Here is a 19,028-nt window from a genome sequence, read left to right on the forward strand (position 1 = left end):
TATGCGCGATGTCACTAATATCCTGAATTGCAGTTTCCTGGGACACTCCAGAAAGCGATGTTGAAGCTTGTCCTCTTCCTGACAATAGGGGCAGAGTGATGTCCGGGCTAATCTGATATGATATAATTTGCTGTTAGTTGGAAAAATATCATTGACCACTCGAAACCATAGGTCTTGCTGTTTAAAGGTCAAAACACTGTTTCGTATATTCTTCCAGATCCGTTTCCAATTATTCACAGGAAAACGGCACACAATTTTAGGGGCTGGCAAACTTCTATTCATATACTTGTAAATATATTTAGCTGTGACAGAAGCTGGGATATTTTGTGGTATGTAACTGATTTCCTGTTTGAAAGTTCGTACTTGTGGTGCATGACTTGGCAGACATCGTAAATCCGGTGGATTCTGTAACTTGGTTATGGAGACCCATTTAGAGAAGAATGTGAAGGAGAAGTCATCTCCCTGTCCTTTTACGTGAAGAAGATTCCGGTAGACGAAGAGACTAAGTGCTTTAGTATAAGGGTCAAAAACTCCTAAACCTCTTTGAAATTTTGCCAGTGTTAACTGATCTCTTGGTACTCGAAAGATCTGTCGGTTCCACAAAAACCAACCTGTAGCGGAATGCAATTTCTTACAAAATCGACATGGAATGGGTAAAATTTGCGCCATATATCAAGCTTTCGACAGCGCATATATATTGATATATTGCGCTCTGTTCACCAAGTCGGCGAATCGAAATTTTTGTGCAGACAAGACGTGACGAATAGCATTAGTGACCGAATTCCAGTTATATCGTATTGTTTGACTAAGATCGTTGAAGAAAGTGACGCATAGGATTTTAATGGACGACTGAATGCTCTGAACGTCTATTATGATTATGATGTGAAATTAGGCAAAGTGAATGTACTGAACGCCTATCTCGCAATCAGAGCCAGGAGAGAACTGTAGAAAATATTAGGATATATTATGAACATGTCGGTGGATATTCAAAATAAATCGGAAACAGACATTATGTGCTGTACATATTTAAGTTTTTGAGAAAGTTAAGCATTTGAGGTCGCTATATAAAACGTCACAGTAGTCAAGTGAGAAATCACAAGTGTCTGTACTAGGATTTCTTTGAGTCTGGTAGGAAATAAATTTTTCAGACATTGAGAGAGAGAGAGAGAAGCGAGAGGGAGAGGGAGGGAAGGAGAGAGAGGAAAAGAGAGAGAGTGTATATGTGTGTGTCCTAAAGCTTTGCACGCAGTTTGATTGGATCCAGACTTAAGGTGGCATATTTGAGGATTGGAATGTGGAATGTAAGGACTCTTTTGCAAGCAGGTGTTGGAAAACTTGTAGGAAGAAATGAAAAGAAACAAAGTGGATGTGCTGGGAATATCAGAAGTGAGGTGGGAAAAAAGTGATGAGTTAGCGAGTGATGAATTTAGATTGTTTTATTCAAATTGTGAGTGCAAAGGAAGTCATGGTGTTTGTGTATTAGTAGGACTTCGTGTGAAAGGTAAAGTGATATCAGTTCGTTGTACATGACCAGATGATAATGGTGAGACTACTGGGGAAGAAAATGCGCTTGGTGCTAGTGCAAATTTACATGCCACTTAGTGGATTAGCAGACGAAGAAGTTGAAGAAAGCTATGACAAGATAGAAGAGATAGTTGAGAAGGAGAAGAAGGGAGCATGCGTAATCCCAATGGGCGACTGGAACGCAGTTGTAGGAGAAGGACAAGATTGCAGAAAATTTGGGAATTGTGGATTGGGAAAAAGAAAAATATAGAGGAGTATCTTTGGTGTATATCTGTAAAAGAACTGCAATGATTGTTGGAAATACATCAGCCATGGCAAAAAGGCCATGTTGCGCCGAGCCACTGTGTAAGCTGCAACGTGCATAGCACCTATGGAGGGAGGCGGGGAAGTTAATGTTTAGGACGTGTAACGAAGAAAGAAATGAACAAGAAAACATAGGACACATTATCACAACCTAAAATTAACTGTCTTCAGAATGTCTCTGCGACAAAGTTTCAAAATCAGGAATTATGTCACTTACTGCCAATCGTAGTTGACCACGAAGGTATTTGTCTGTCAGTCGTGATCTAAATTTGATTTTTACTATTTTCATTGTTGAAAATAATTTTTCACAAACGTAAGTTACAGCGAACATGGCTTCAACAGAGCAAGCGAAAGAACGAAGCTTCAAATATTTATTTTTTTCCAAAGATTTGAAAAGTTCAATATCTGTCAAGTCCTTACATCTATATTTCATTTAACGTCACATTGTAAATCTGTGAGTTTAAATTGAAAATCTAACCGCATTATTCGTACATCTGTTATAAAAAATCGACTTACAGAGATAATGATAATAATAATAATAGGCCTAATAATAATAATAATAATAATAATAATAATAATAATAATAATAATAATAATAATAATAATAACACTAAACCTTTTAATGTTTCATCAGTAACATGTAGTAACTTATAATGCCGTTTTATGTTATACAACCGTTTTCTTAGTAATATTTGTGAACAAATCATACATTTAATATTTTCATCATATTGTAAGCAAAAGAATGCATCCTCCCATCCTACTTGAAACTTTCGTTTTTTATAGAGGTACATGGTTTCGAGAGAGATATTGCGACGATACGCCACTCGCAGGTCCGAGACAAATACAAATAGAACGGAGTTTGACTCCAGTGAGTAAGAGGGTGGGGGTTGTAGGTAGGAAGCAAGAGAAAAGCACTGCGAGCCACAATGTGCTCGTGATTCGCATTTTCGCCGCGGCTGAAATACATTATTCCAACAACATAAACGAAGAAGATATAGGCCTACATGGACATGCCCAAGGGACGAAAGCAGATATCAGACAAACTATATCCTGGTACAAGGAAGATTCCGAAATTAATTTTTAATTGCAAGTAAACAGTTCTTGTATTTATTTTTAAATTAAAGTAAACAGTACTTGTATTCATTTTTAAATGTGCGCAGGTAAACACTACTTAGAATGTTACAAGTTGTAATAAACTTCACAATCGATTTGATACAATCCTTCTATAGTAAGTTCCCATTGCAAGTTATTGTTACACTCCAACATTTCAAACATCGATGATGATGATGATGATGATGATGATGATGATGGGGGTAGAATGTTTATGTACTAAAATATATAATAAGAAAACAATGTCGGTACTAGGTGGTGCATAGAAATCCTAGCCATAAACAAATCTCAAAGCAGTATTATATCCTTGTTTCTCTTTCCATTTCAAAACATAGAAATACAAGTTTTGAAGTCAGACGGTTCCTTTCGAGAGTGGCAGTTGCTCCTGCCTTGGAGAACATTAATACTAAAACAGTTGTAGATAAACCTCCCGTCTCAGTCTCACGTTCGCATACGTTGCATTTTGAATTTGGTACCGCATATCAAACAGTTTGAATTCGAATTCCAGACCAGCCAATCAGAGAAAGGCATTGATTGGATTGGACATTTCAAGGTTACACAATTACTTAACTGCTCACTTTCATTAACGCCATATCTCAGGGAATTATCGGATTTAACTAGTGTGAATTTTGTTGTTCATAATAATTCCACAAAAACAAAAACAAATACAAAAAACCTATACATTTATGAGAAAACCGATATATTATACGATATATTGAATCAAAATTTCGATATCGATATATCGAAATATCGAAACGAAAAAATCGGTATTTCGTAAAAACCGATATATCGTTCCCATCTCTACTATGGTGTGTTCTCGGCATTATAGGGGTTACTGTGTTAGTAGTCAGTGCTCTTATAAGAATGCTATGTGGGGCAACTGTGATTATATTGGCAAGCTGTGTATTTCCAGTTGTACGTGTTATTGGGGAATATTATTTGGAACGAAAAGCTCGCCTTGCTGATAGACGAGAAGTTACGTGGTGCAGACATTGGGTTTGGCAATGTAGCCATGGAGAAACGTTTGGTATTATTGGCAGCCATATTGTCATGTTCACGTTTGTGGAGGTTAATTTGTATATGGTCTTATTCATGTTCTCTTAGGTTAATTTGCATATTCATTCTTAATGTGTTTCATTGTCAAGTTTTATTCATGTCCATTAAAGTTAATTTAGTTATAAATAATTATTATTCGTTGTTATTCTTGTGTACCAACGTTACAAATAGTAGGTCCAGGACGTCACAGCAAGTGTTCCGTTATTACGCCATAGCAATTACGGCATTGCTTTTATTGGCACGCGTGCTATAATAAGCCAATTACGCACGATTTTCGATGTAGTAACAACCTGTTTATAATACTAGGATTGCATAAAAATTATAGGGGAAGGTTGCCTATATTGGACCAGTTTTTTGTTTTTTAATCACATGTCTTTAATAATGATAACATTAAATCAAAATATGTTCTAGTACATTCTACATTCTATGTACTTTCATCCTATAGTGTTAATTTTTAAATTACACAATTCCTAATAAATATAAAAAGGTAAAACCAAAATCATGAAAATGGTCCAAATTGGGAAACCGGTTGCCTAATTTGGACTCATAGTGTCCCAATTTGGACCTCGCAAAAATACATTAGTAATAGTAAACACATAGGTAGAAGTAGGGTAATTATTATAAATATCTTTAATTCACCAAATTTTACGTTATAATGTATCAGATATTAACATTTGGTGAAAGAAGTTACACAATTCTCTATACTTTTATGAAAAATTAAAGAAAAACAAGATAAATTAATTACAGAAACATTATTGCATTCAAGCTGATTGTTACACTCAGAATATTTCTCTTTACACTGAATTAGTTTTATATTAGTTGTTTGTCTCGGTTACATAACCTATTTCAAAATTACAGGAAGACTCATAGAAAAGTTAAAAAAAAAAAATGCAAAAATATTACATAAAATTGGAAAATCCCTGTTTGGCTACGAAAATCATGTGAATAAGGAAACGTAGACATAAAAAATAAAAAGCTGACATGATTTCCTCTTGAGTTTGAAAGTTACCAGTGGCAGTATAAAGAACCCCGCCGCATTGACAACACAGACTACTGTGGTGTTTACACCTCTTTCACCACTTACGACTCCAACTTGGTGTTTCTCTTTCTGAGGTATAACTTTCTGTTGCCTCTTTTGCACCGTTGTAAATCCACATTCGTCAACAATGAACACAGTATTTGCTATGATATCATTCTCATCGACAGTTTTTTTATTCAGCAGGTCGGAAAACTGGATAACACTCTTCCTATTGAACCCCTTAGCTCGGGTCATTTATGCTCTTTCTGGGTGACGGAGAGAAAGTTTTGAGTTTCGCTTCATAGAAGCATAGAACCACTTCTTTCCGGCCATTTTTTTCTCCTTGTTAAAAGTGTAGGGAGCATCATATTTTCCTGCGACATCAAAAGCAAGCTTATGCATATCTTTGATTGTCAACCTACAAAACCTTTCTTCAAACAAGAGAATGTGGTCGGCAATAATTTTTCCATATCTCAATTGAAAGTTGCTTGCCTTCTGAAGGACTTCATTGGAAAGCGTTTTTGCAATCAACATAGTCTAAGCACTCCATATACGCGAGCACACTCGTTGAGTCCACAGTCACCATTTCTTTATGCTGCTACCGCCATCTTCAAAGCATCATTTCATTTCTGGTAGGTTCCTCTTTTTGACATCTTGGAAACATAAAGATACAAAATCCCCCAATATACTACTTTTTCTTAACGTTGACCATATAATGCTTTATATTCATGTTGAAAAAAAATACTAAAACAGTTTCCTAAATTGGACCAGTCCAATCCAGGCAACGCGCAGAGGTCCAACCTATGCAACTTGTTCACTTATGCAAACAGGCGACACTAAACAAACACATGAAATTAAAAACTAGTTTTAAAACACGCAAATAGTAGCTAATGGAAAATACTTGTAACGTATAGTATAGGAATTGTTATTACTTACTCCTACTGTATATAAAAGCTTAAGATCCGTAACGTAAAAATTGTAAGAGAAAACACCAAAATACATTAACGGCAATCCTATTCGCTAAGATGATTGCAGCTCACTGAACTTCGAGATGAGTACCTTAGGCAGCGTCAGCAAGCAGTGGTGCCAACTGAAATGTTTGAAATACTTCTATATGGAAATACAACTGCGGTCCAATTTAGGCAACGGTGAAAATTTGGCAACTCTCCCCTATTCCTATTTCGAATGGAGGTAACGAGTTTTTTCCCTCTACATCAGTCTTCAATGGTCCGTGGAGCTCTAGTGATACTCTTTGAGAAAAAGAGTAAAGTGTAAATGAAAATTCTGCCAAACTTAATTTCCTAAGCTTTTTATTAATTTAACCTTTCCACTGCATGTACGGTACAAAGCAGAATACAATAGTGAGACAGATCGAAAGAGGTGACTTTAATTGTGCTGAATATCTAGTCCGCAATGCACCAACAGACTCTTCTGAGGCCATACTACAGTGTTACCGAGCTGCATTTTCCCAGGCGTTATAATTATGCTAACGTTGAAATTGTGAAAGCAGCGATAGCAAGACTTACCTGAAGATGAATGTTTCGTTAAAAACGGGGTTGAGGTTCTTGCGATGGACTTTGGTTTGGAATTTTTTCTTTCTGTCAGGCAACAAGTGGACTTTGACATAAGGGTCACTGCTTCCACTCATATCCTTTATTGGGAGATCCCGAGCCTCAAGGACCTACAAAAACAACATTATTACGTATAGCCTATTATTAATCATACGCTATAAAATTACATAAACATATTATTATGCAAATTATGAAAATTACATTTAATTACTAATAAAAAACTAAGATAGATACATTGTGATATATTATAACTAAGGAAATACTAATTAATTTATAAACATGAGTTGATAAGGATTTTAAATAGTTTATGGATATAATAGGCTCTGCTTCTTCCAGTAACGGTTGTGACAGTAATGAAGGTACCAGTATTTCATCTAACAGATCTTTCCATTGTAGATGTCATTCAACATCAATGTCCAACGTGGAGAAAAATTCCAGCAAATGTTTCTTGAAGCTATCTTTCTCCAATACTGCACCATAGTTTTAATCCTCTCCCTCGGATCAATAAGGCAACATGGTCACCACTAGATCGCCGAGAACAACTGCAGAACATACGACCTAGTTCGACTGAAATTTATCTTGCAATAATAACCCCTTATGCATTATTTCTAGATGTTCTTCTGAGGACGCAATTGCAACATCTATAATTAGAACACCATATTTCTGTAGCTAATTACAATGCCAAGAACAGCATTAATCGATGGCAGGACTATACTCGTATTATCTCTATTCCTTATGAAATGAACAATGATATAGCTGGACATGAAATATTCAGTAATTTAGACAGATTACGGCAATTAATTGAGTACAAAGCAACGAAAATCTTATGGGAATAAGAGGAATACAAGACAGTTAACTCCAGAGAAGAACATATGGGTTTAGCAATGTAGCAAATAGGAATCCGCAGATTAAAGAACAGAAAAAAGTATCACTGAGGAGGTATTATGTCCGTTCTGCAGACAAAAATGGGTGCTGCGGGTATATTATTATCTAGTCCAGAAAATTTTACGGTAAAGAAATTATTTATTGAAGAGTCAATTCCAAAACTAAATATCAGAGTAGCTTATTAGTAATTGTATAGGTCGATAGAAAATAGGAAAATTGTTACATATATTGAATAAGAAATGGTAAGACAAAGTTAAGTCATAAAAAACATGTTCATGCTATAATAAGGACTAGGCATTAGAGATAAAACTGTATAAATTTTCATTTAAACCACAAGGATCAGCTAAGAGGAATAGCATAGTAATTTATATTAATAGTAAAGTAATAGCTAAGGCTAGTACCTAGATACGAAAATATGACAGGTCCGTCATTAAAGAATGATATGTAACTTGTATATGTTTTTGATGACTATACTTGAAATTTATCGTCATGTTATATCTGTATTCATTGTTCAGTTTGGAGTTATTGTCTTTTACATTTTGTTAATAATATTATATTATACATTATTATTATTATTGTTATTATTGTCATTATTATTATTATTAATATCAATAAACGCAGAATAAATATGGGAAATGCCTATTATTATGCGGTTGAAAAGCTTTGTCATAGAGTCTGCTCTCAAAAACGCTGAAAGTCAGAATTTATAAAACAGTTATATTACCTGTTGTTCTATATGGATATGAAACTTAGGCTCTTAGTTTGAGAGAGGAATAGAGGCAAGGAGTATTCGAGAATAAGGTGCTTAAAAATATTTGGGGCTAAGAGGGATGAAGTTACAGGAGAGTGGACAAAGTATTCTTCATCTGACATAAATAGGAACATTAAATCCAGACGTTTGAGATGGGCAGGACATGTAGCAGTTGGGGGCGAATGCAGAAATACATATAGAGTGTTAGTTGGGAGGCCGGAGGGAAAAAGACCTTTGGGGAGGCCGAGACATAGATGGGAGGATAATAGTAAAATGGATTTGACGGAGGTAGGATGTGATGGTAGAGACTGGATTAATCTTGCTCAGGATAGGGACGATGGAGGGTTTATGTGAGGGCGGCAATGAACCTCCGAGTTCTCTAAAAGCCATTTGTAATTAAGCTATTATTATTATTATTATTATTATTATTATTATTATTATTATTATTATTATTATTGCTCTTTCTGTTACTGAGGATATGAGATTGCGGCACTGTAAGTACCTCAACTTCTCAGTAGTTTGTGTACATCTGAATACCTAACATTTCATTCGTTCTTGTTTCATGTACACAAGTGTAAGACTACAAAAGATAAGCCCTCCTATTTATCTGTAAGAACAAACAAAAATGATTTTCTTCTCATTTCCACTATCCTGAAAACAGAGTGACAATCCAGAGTTAGAGTGCTCTGTGTAGTGTAGTTCCTATCTCACACTTGTTGCTACAATAATGCATGTAATTACCTTGACGACGAGTCCCTCTATCTCAGTATCGTAGCGCAGTGCGAAATGCAGCTTCCCGCAGTACTCCATCTCGCCCGTGCCAGAGCTATCAGAGCTGGTTTGCCTAGCCAGCATCTCTTTCTTGTACAGTTCAGGCTGTAACACACAATACATGAAACATCCATTACACCGCTGTACACATGCATACAAGTTGAGGTGCGTTATTGCATTATTATTTGAAGACTGGACATAAAAGAGGCTATAAGTGCCAATATCGTTCAAATTTAGTTCCCCCCCCCCCGCCAAAAAAAAATGAAAAAAAAGAGTCTATGTCCCTGGGTCAATCCACTAACAAAAATAATGAGTTCCACTGTAATTTTATTTAGAACCTAGCTTCTCCCATAGCTGTGCAAAACGTATGATATTGGGCTATTCCATATGAAATCGATCAGTAAAAAATCTCGCATTTTTTATACCCTAATTTTTTCCCTACTTATACAAGGTGCTGAGGGGAGTGCATTTTCAAAAATATACTATCGAAAGTGAAACGGTTTTCGCGTTATTGAGCGAAAAATTTAGCGTATTTTAAGCCTCTTTCAGCGCTCAGAACTCTGGAACCATTTACTGCAGAACATTGAACGAGAGCTTATTTTGAAGCTGACATTTGGTAGGTTATATTAAGAAGTAATCCTTATATTTGTTGTATACAGAGAGACAGATAATTTGATTTTACTTGCTTTTAGGCTTTTTGGCCATTTGTAAAAATGTAAAAAAATATTGAGAAAAAAAACTTGCATTATTAAGAGGGATTCGGCATTGTTTGCTTAGTGGTACGGCAACAAGTTTCGAGGGTATTAAATAGATTATTTTCACACGCCTGGACTTGAACGGCGCAGTACCGCACGCACTGGCCGAGAGCTGAAGATAAGGGAGCGTTGGGCATCATTTTACTCCTGTGTTTATGAAAACCTGTGATAAAGCTAGCACAGCCATGCGCTGCTAGACGACACGTCACGTGTTTGTCTCCTGGCCTTGCTTAACTCGGCTAGCTCCCGTCTCACAGTCAGCTGGTTAGTTCACGCGCGTACTATTTATTTTCTTTATTTGATATTTTCAATACTTTCTTATCAACATATCATCAGTAAAAAATATGTGTTTATTTGTACTTTCAATGCGGAATCTAACTATATATTTTTAAAATATTTTTTCCTACCCAAATTCGTCTTAATGAGGAAAAATCTAAATTTCTCCATTTCCATACAAAGAAAGAAAATCTGTTTACATGTCAATATAAACTTTAATTTCTCAGCATCAAAATAAACCATGATTTTGATCATTGGGTGAAAGGGTTTCGGAGCTACAACAGTTTAAAGTTGCTAATTTTATGAAAATACGATAAATTTAAATATTTTAAATTTAAATACTATGAAGTTCTGATGCCTCAAACTTTGCACAAAGCATTGTATCACAGTTCTCTACGTACAAAAAAAGTTTCATTGTATTTAGAAATTGTAAGGACAATTTTCTCTATATTTCGGTCGATTTGAGATGGAATGTAATATTACATTACTAGCTGCACAAGAAAACTCAGTTTTGTACGGTCTTTCTCTTTGGCACTTACAGACTTTTTATGTCCAGTCTTCAATTATTGTAAGAATAACATTAAGAATTATTTTAAGGACGTAAGGATAAATTTATTGATTTCATTAAAAACATTCAAAATTAGCATTTTCCAATAATGAATTATTTAAAATTCAACTGATTTTAAATCCTGATTAGTATACATTATATTACTTCATTATATTATTGCATAATTGTATTTATTTTGCAATTGTATTTATTTAATACTTTTTCATTTTACTTTATTATTGTTTAAAGGGATCATCGTCTTTTAGACTTTCTAATTAACCTACTCTTCTGTGTATTATCTGATATAATTTCATTGTACTTCTTGTATTATTTTGATATTTTTCACTTTAGTTTTGCTTACTTACACTTACTTACAAATGGCTTTTAAGGAACCCGCAGGTTCATTGCCACCCTCACATAAACACGCCATCGGTCTCTATCCTGTACAAGATTAATCCAGTCTCTATCATCATATCTCACTTCCCTCAAATCCATTTTAATATTATCCTCCCATCTACGTCTTGGCCTCCCCAAAGGTCAGTTTTGCTTACTTATACTTGATTAATTAAATTATACAATTAAATAATTATTTTAGTGTAGGTTTAAGCGTGCAAATTGCTTTTTCATTATTTAATGTGAACTCCACTCCAGCCACAAGCTTTTATTAAATGTTATGTTTTATTTAAAGACGCGAGCAACTGCTGAGGTTATATCAGCGTCGCCGGTGTGCCGGAATTTTGTCCCGCAGCAGTTCTATTATATGCCAGTAAATCTACAGACATAAGTCTGTCGCATTTAAGCACACTTAAATGCTATCGATACGGCCTGGGATCAAACCCGCAACTTTGGGCATAGAAGACCAGCTCTATACCAAGCGCCAACCAGGCCGACTACTTTCATTATCTTTCGATAAAATTATTATTATTATTATTATTATTATTATTATTATTATTACGAGGGGTATTCATAAAGTAACTTCCGTTTATTTTTTACAAACCTGTTACACGAGGTATGACAAAATTATTTTTTTGGGTAGTGTTATTGACAACATGCAGTAATTTCATTCACGCCTATGCATATTCAATCGCTTGCCACGCCCAAATTACAAGATCTGGATCTGTACGTACATATTGCGAATGAAATAGGCAAATAGACACGAGCTTTTCAAATCTAAATTCAGATTTAGCTAGCTTCTCTGGTTTAAGAGCTTTGTTACATTTTGTAATTAAAATTTCCTTATATTGAAGAATACTATTACGTAGTACGCTGTAACGTGATCTACAGACAATTTCCCATAATGGGCGCATGCCATAATTTGGTCAACAACTCTCTATTCTGTCATAATTTCATAGAATTCCACAAATTTCGGCTGGTGATGAACGGACGGAGCTGGCCTAGAAAGGTAGGAAGGAGCGGAGTTGATTGTTCGAAAACTGGGTACGCAGCGAACTTTAGTATGGTCAGCCGATGTGGGTTTGGGTATGTGCCTGTCTTGAGGGTTAGCGCAATAGATTATGAAATGTCAGCTGCAGGTCGCCACCGAACTTGGACCCCGTGGTATGTGGTCATCAATTGCTGGTGGTAGTGCTATGTACCGAGGGCTCTCCCCTGGGGCTCGTAGGACTGAGGTTGAAGGACCATGGATACCATGGTGATTCCTACCCGGAAAGGTAAAGGGATTCTGCAGGCTTTAGAGGTAAATGTCGAAGCAAGCCTGAAATATGGGAAAGAAACGGAGATGATGATGATGATGATGATGATGATGATGATGATGATGAAAGAGGAGAATGCAAATAAATAATTGCGAAATGAGTACGAGGTCCAACGCTGAAAGTTATCCAGTAATTCTGCTTCAAATCGTTGGAGGAAAACCTCGGTAATAAACCTGAACCAGGTAACTTGTCTCAACCAGTATTTGAACCCGAGTTCGTTACTCCACAGCCATGGACGTAACATCGTTCATTTCCACACTGAGATAACAAAGTAATAAAAATATTTCTGTCCTACATGATAAAGAAAGCTCACGTTAATAGTCGCGAGGCATACAATTGTAATCTACTCAAAACTGATGGAAAATAAAATTGTCACCAATATACTGTAGTCCAGTGGATACGAATATATTGGAAGTGTGCAGCGCAATGTTGTAGGAAGATACACTATGGTCTGTCTCAGGACTCTGTGGAGTAGAAAGACGAAACAAGACCTCTGCGCAAGTGGTATGTGGCAGGTCTAGAGCCAATGACTGCTCTGGGGAAAGGCATTGCTTGAATGAAACGAGCAATCACTTGCAGGAGGGGATAATTTCTATCTAAACTCTACTCTACCTTCAACCGCGAAAAAATTACCCCTTAGCGGACTCGACCTGATGCTGCCCGCAATACATTCCGGCACAGATAGACTCCGTCCCCATATGCGCGAAGTTACTCCACAGATCCCTGGGACGGACCATATTTCCCGCACGACTAGTGGCGGTTGCATGATGATGACGCAATAATATATATTACTGGATTACTACTGTATACCGCGCGACTATTGGAGGGTTAACAGTTGTGAATGAATATCTACTCTTTGGAAAGTAACTCACAACATAACGCAATAATTGGAAAATAATGCAATGGTGATGTTGTTGAAGTCGATAATGCGGAAGGAAGAGAAGTAAATATGAGATGAGGTAAGGATTTAGAAGAGGGATAAGGATGAGCGTCGGAAAGAATGGAAAATACATTACGAGGAGGTGAAACAGGAATAGTAGTATGAGTGGTTGAAGTAAGAGGAGGGAAGGAGCGGCAAGAGGAATGGAAAAACATTAGGAGGAGAGAAATAAAGAAATGGAGGGCTAGCAGAAGGAATGGGACGAGTATTGGAGAAGAGATAAAGGGAAAGAGAAGTCACAGGAAGAATATGAGATTAGAAGCTGAAGGGTCAGGAGATTAAGGAGTACAGAATAAAGAGTAACTGAAGTAGTGGTACAATTATTACTAGGAGAGATGTGAAGATAACGTAAGAGAGATAAGAGTAAAATCAGTAGCAGGATGAATTAGATAAGTGCTGGAAAGAGGTTTATGGAGAAGATAGAGATACAAGAAGAAAATGTAGAATCAGCAGTATGAATAGCGATAGAATATGAAAGAGAGAGACCAGGAGGATGCGAAGTACGAGAAAAGTAGAACAGGAAGTGAGAAATAGGATTAAATGTAGCAGGAGGAAGAGTAGAAGGATTACTATGAGAAATAAAAATAGCATTAGAATGGGAAGGAGGGGAAGGGAAACAAGGGGTGGATGTTGTAGAAGCAACAGAAAACGCAATTATGGAGAATGGAAAAGAAGAGAATTAGGAGAAGGAAATCAGGGGAAAGAAGAAGATGATGAGTGTATTTCAGCAGCAAAATATACTATGATTTCCTTATGTTCTTTTTGAGTACTCTGTAGATGTATATTTTATGCTATGTATGAGATGTAAACAAGGTGAGAAGGTAAACCTTTAGCCATATTTTACACACGAATCTTTTTGGATGAATAAAACATCTTCAATTTATGTCTTTATCTTCAAGAATATGGGATAGTCTACTGAATACATTTCTATCAAGGTTGATCGTTTGCAAACTTGTTGGAAATGTGCTGAATATGTGTTCTTTTTTTCAGTGAAAAACCATACGTTACATAAAAAAAAGTACGATTGAAGCTGTATTTGCTCAAAAAATTTCAATTCCAGGAAAAGAAATAAAAGTAGAAGTTGAGGTTTATATGAGAACGTTAATATGAAAAAGAAGTGAATCCACTATCATCAGAGCAGTATTAGAAATAGTAATGGGCAGACAGAGTCGCAGGATACCTACACGCATTAAGTTACGAACCCACTGACCATTGTGTTGTGTAGGTCGAGAGGAATGGGAGATTGAATGTGCAGTTATTCCTTGCCTAAACATGTAACCATTCAGTCACTGTAGGACACAAAATAAATGTTCACGCTTACACATATAATATATACAGTGCATTTCTGTTACAAATAATAATTGCCTAACATTACATGTTTCAATTTACATTATACTGTATATATTTAGCAATATAAAATAATCATTTTTGTGTGAACAGAAAAGAAAAAAATATACAGTACTTACATAAAATACATTTCTTCACAGTTCAATGGACCGAATTACAAGATACATCCGCAACGTATTAAAAGAAAAGTATGTCCTACTTTCGCGCAAAACAACTTTTTTTTTTCAAGAAACGCTTTGAATTATTGTTGAAAGGAATGTTGGCAAATCTCAGTGAAATTCTTTTTCATGTTTTATGTGTGATTTTGATGTTCAAGAGCAGTTTTGATTGTATAATTAAATATTTTCAATGTACCTTTTGCTATTACACTGCTTTTGAAAGGATCTAGTTCTATCTGTCCTTATACTTTTTAAACAATTTGCAAAATTCAGTGTTATTATTTTTTTTCCTTTAGTAAGAAAATATTCCTTTCCGAACTTCTCTATAAATCGTTTTGAAGGGAATGCTTGGTGCTCTTAATTTTCTATTTGTTCCTCAGTGGTGTGATTTATAAAACAGCTAAATTGTCGCTAGCACAAATTATGTACACATAATCAAATAAATAAATGAAAAGAAATAAAATATACTTGTTTACTCATAGGATCTCAAGTACGTGTGGTGGTTGCAAGCAGAATTAGTACTCTCAGAGTGTCATCCCACCCCATGGGTCATAACGTCATGTATAATCCGTGCGTTCCAAACTTCAGTCTCGCGAATCGGTGACCCTAGGCCGCAGTCTGGTAATAGATCTTGTAATAGCAGTAATAGTAGCAGTGGCTGATTACTTTGTCTGGACATTATTATTCGCAATGAGGTTTTCTCAGCATACAGTAATTTTGCTAAGCTAAGTTCTTCTTAATTCGCTCATTTCTTTTTTCAATGCGATTAACAAGAGTAAATGATTCTATCTACTTCTGTTCATATGTAACTGTATATCATATGATGCGCAGTACTGAAGGTATTTTATTGTAATTACTGTACATAATTCAATGTAGCAAATTTATGCATATATACTGTCAAGTAATCAAGACTAGAATAGAATTGATCAGAACAAAAGAATAGAATATAATAGAACAAAATAGAGTAGAATGCAATAGAATAGAACAGAACAGAATAGAAAAGAATAAAACAGAACAAAATAGGATAAAATAGAATATAATAACAAAATAGAAAAGAATAGAACAAAATAGAAAAGAATAGAATAGTACAGAACAAAATAGAAAAGAATGAAATAGAATAGAACAAAAGAAAGCAGAATAGAATTATAATGCCCATGGCTTGTCAGTATATCTTTTCATTAATAGTCTTCCTCGTATGTAATCGTGAAAACGTTGTAACTAATTCAACAGTTCATAGCATAAATACACGTCAAAAAATGACTTTCATACTCCATCGGCAAGTCTATCGTGCTATCAAAAAGGAGTGCGTTATATGGCAGTAAACATTTTTAATAGCCTCCCTATCGATATAAAAAATGAAACTCATAACATAAAATTATTTAGGGCCAAATTAAAGAAGTACCTAACTTCTCACGCCTTCTATTCTGTAGGTGAATTCATGACATTCAATAACACTTCATGAAATTGATACTAAAACTATGTGTTCTACTAGTAGACTATATTGTAAATCTCGTCTGTATATATTTCATCTAGACTGTGACTATAAATTAAGATTTTATAATAGTATTAAGTTTTTTGACTTGTTCCATATTCTAGCTGTAAGCATGTATGAATACCATGGAATGTTAATAAATACAATACAATACAATACAATACAATACAATACAATAGATAAAATAGAATATAATGTAACAAAATAGGAAGGAATACAACAGAACAGAACGAAATAGAAAAGAATAGAATAGACCAGAACAAATTAGAAACGAATAGAATAGGATACTGGATTACAATACCTTTAAAAGATCCCGTATTATTTAGACAACAAATAAGGTCAATGTTTCTATTGCCTAAAAAATTTCAAAATATTTTATAAATTCGCTCGCTTGACAAATCAATGTTCATTCTAATAGAGCTCCTTGTACCACAAACTGCGGGTGATCACTTAAATTAATAGTTGCGTATTCTGCATGGATGATCTTCTTTTTACGAACTATAGATTGTTGTCAATTCATGATCTCGTTATCTAGTACCAGTAATTCCTCTAATTTCAATTATTTTCTGTTGAAAAGGTACTAACTAATATTTATAGTCTTCATTTCAGACCTTTAGTTTAGTCCTTGAGCCTGTCATTAGGCTAAGTTTCAGTGATATTCTCTAAAATGGTTGATGATGAGTGAAGTTACAATAACCATACATTTTGTACAAAATATGGAAAGGGAAACTACCAAAAATGTAAACGATATAATTTCTCTTTCACCAAAGTGAAAGCAATATTGTCTCTGAATCCTGAAAGAACAGAGAGCAACATAAGCTGGTGTAGATATCTCTTAACGTCACCTGATACTTGAACAACAGTTCTCCCTTTGTCAGAACTAAGCAATCTCTCCAATTTAACTAAAATTTGATAAACATTTTCTAATGTTTATAAAACTAAAATATATATTCTTCTTCTCCTTCCATATGGCTATATTTTGGACTATTAAGTGGCTGTTCCTGTTTCATACTTCTCAGCCAGTCACCGAGGCAGTCCGAACCAGAACATTTCTGCACGTACAGTTTTGTACTCTGCTCTACTAGGTTATTGTACGCCGAAATTAAACATTGGTTGTATTCTGTCTGTAATTTTCAGGCTTGCCTGTGATAGGTGTTACGGATAAATTTAATTTCCGTGAACTAATTTTGTTAATAAAAGAAGCATATAAATCAATAATAATGCATAATGCAACTGATATGGCTTTTTCAACGTCCAAAAACTGATTGGTTTGCGGAGTTATTTGACGGTGTATGCGCAACCTGCCAGAGATACCTGGAATACATTGCAAATCATCATTTCAAAACTGCATAACCAACTTAAAACTTCCTTACAAAAATATCTGTTAGATTTCAATATTAGGTTAGATCTTGGGGTCTCCTTCTTCTTCTAGATGGATTAAATTTTCTGCAGCTGTAGAGCTTCGCGAATGTCTGAGCATAGAACTCTTTAAGATGGTACACAATGAGCTAGAGAGATTTGGTATTATATAGTGTGATTCACGAGAAATGGTAAATATTTAAGGAAGTGGTAGTATAGACTACTCTGATTGAAAAAGTTCATAAGAATGTGTCCAATTTTCAATTAATATAACAAACCTTACAAATTGTGTAAAGGAACGACAAATCATTGCATAAAAAGGAATAGAACGGTAAGTGTCTCCATTCTTAAATCGTCTGAGGGCAGCACTGTTCATAATGGGTGTAGCGAAACAGTCGTTTGCAGTTCCCTTGGCTACAAGAATGGAGATGTTCTTTCACCATGACGGAGCCCCTGTATATTTCAGTCATCACATGACACATAATCAAAATCTTAACATCCTCCGAACGATGGGTCGGCCGCAATGGTAATGTTTATAGCCATCAAAGTCCCCAAACAATACAATAAACATTATCACATGAAGGCCATGATCTGCAGGATTGCTGAGATATTTAGAGCTCAGATTATCTGACATCATAACGCCAATATGTCGATCTTCATTTGTGTAAATTTTTGAAAACGTCTCTATATTGGTTATTAAAAACTTCAAGACTTACTGAAAAGAATTTACAGGTCTAATTCTCTGGTGTGTAATTTTCTGAGTACAGCTATGTATTGGATAATAAAAACTACAAAACTCAAGAAGGTATGATGACATTATTACCATTAAAAATGAAATATTATTATTAGGGGGCGGATGTTGATGACCTAAAAATCTACTTAAAATGATCATTAAAATGCCCTTAAACTAATGAAAAAATGACATCAAATTAAAAGAAAATGACATTTAAATAGTATTCAACGTACTCGCACCACAACTTCTTAAAAATTAGTCACCTTGTTTCAATGACTGCCCTGCAAATTTCGGATAAAGGAGGCAACTTCCTGGTATTTGGCTAAGATAAAGGAAAAGAACATGCAACAAAATGAAGGCTTTAAGGGAACACTACAGATTTTAGTGAGGGTTTACAATGTGTTACAATCAGGGGTTGTCAATGTCAGTGCCTTCATTCTCTGCCTCCTCCTCCTCCTTCCGCGCTTCACTTTTGTTACCAGATCTTTCAGATGAGGGAGTGTGAATGACAAAACAAGTTGTGGGCACAGCGTGTATTCTTGCAATCTTTGTCTTAAAAACACTGTCTACTACAGTAGACATGCCTTTCGAACCATGTTGAGGACACAACGTCCTGTCCAGGACATGGTAAAAGTTTCCCCCCCCCCTTCCAAACATAAATTCTTAAGACTCCCTCGTACCGACAAAAGAACAGTAGCGGTCAAAGCCCTCACTTAAACT

At 35.3% G+C, this 19,028-nt stretch overlaps 1 protein-coding gene across 2 annotated transcripts in view; it reads right to left on the reverse strand.

The window, feature by feature from the left end:
- Positions 1–19,028, reverse strand: part of LOC138710222 (synaptotagmin-10-like) — a 605,974-nt gene that overhangs the window by 251,390 nt on the left and 335,556 nt on the right. For both annotated transcript variants that reach the window (XM_069840882.1, XM_069840881.1), the window contains exons 4-5: positions 8,960–9,094; positions 6,538–6,692 (exon numbers count right to left, since the gene is read on the reverse strand). In XM_069840882.1, the coding sequence (XP_069696983.1) occupies positions 6,538–6,692; positions 8,960–9,094 (290 nt within the window). The remainder of the gene's footprint in view (positions 1–6,537; positions 6,693–8,959; positions 9,095–19,028) is intronic.

Source organism: Periplaneta americana, chromosome 12, assembly GCF_040183065.1.
Source record: "Periplaneta americana isolate PAMFEO1 chromosome 12, P.americana_PAMFEO1_priV1, whole genome shotgun sequence".
Classification (NCBI taxonomy): domain Eukaryota; kingdom Metazoa; phylum Arthropoda; class Insecta; order Blattodea; family Blattidae; genus Periplaneta; species Periplaneta americana.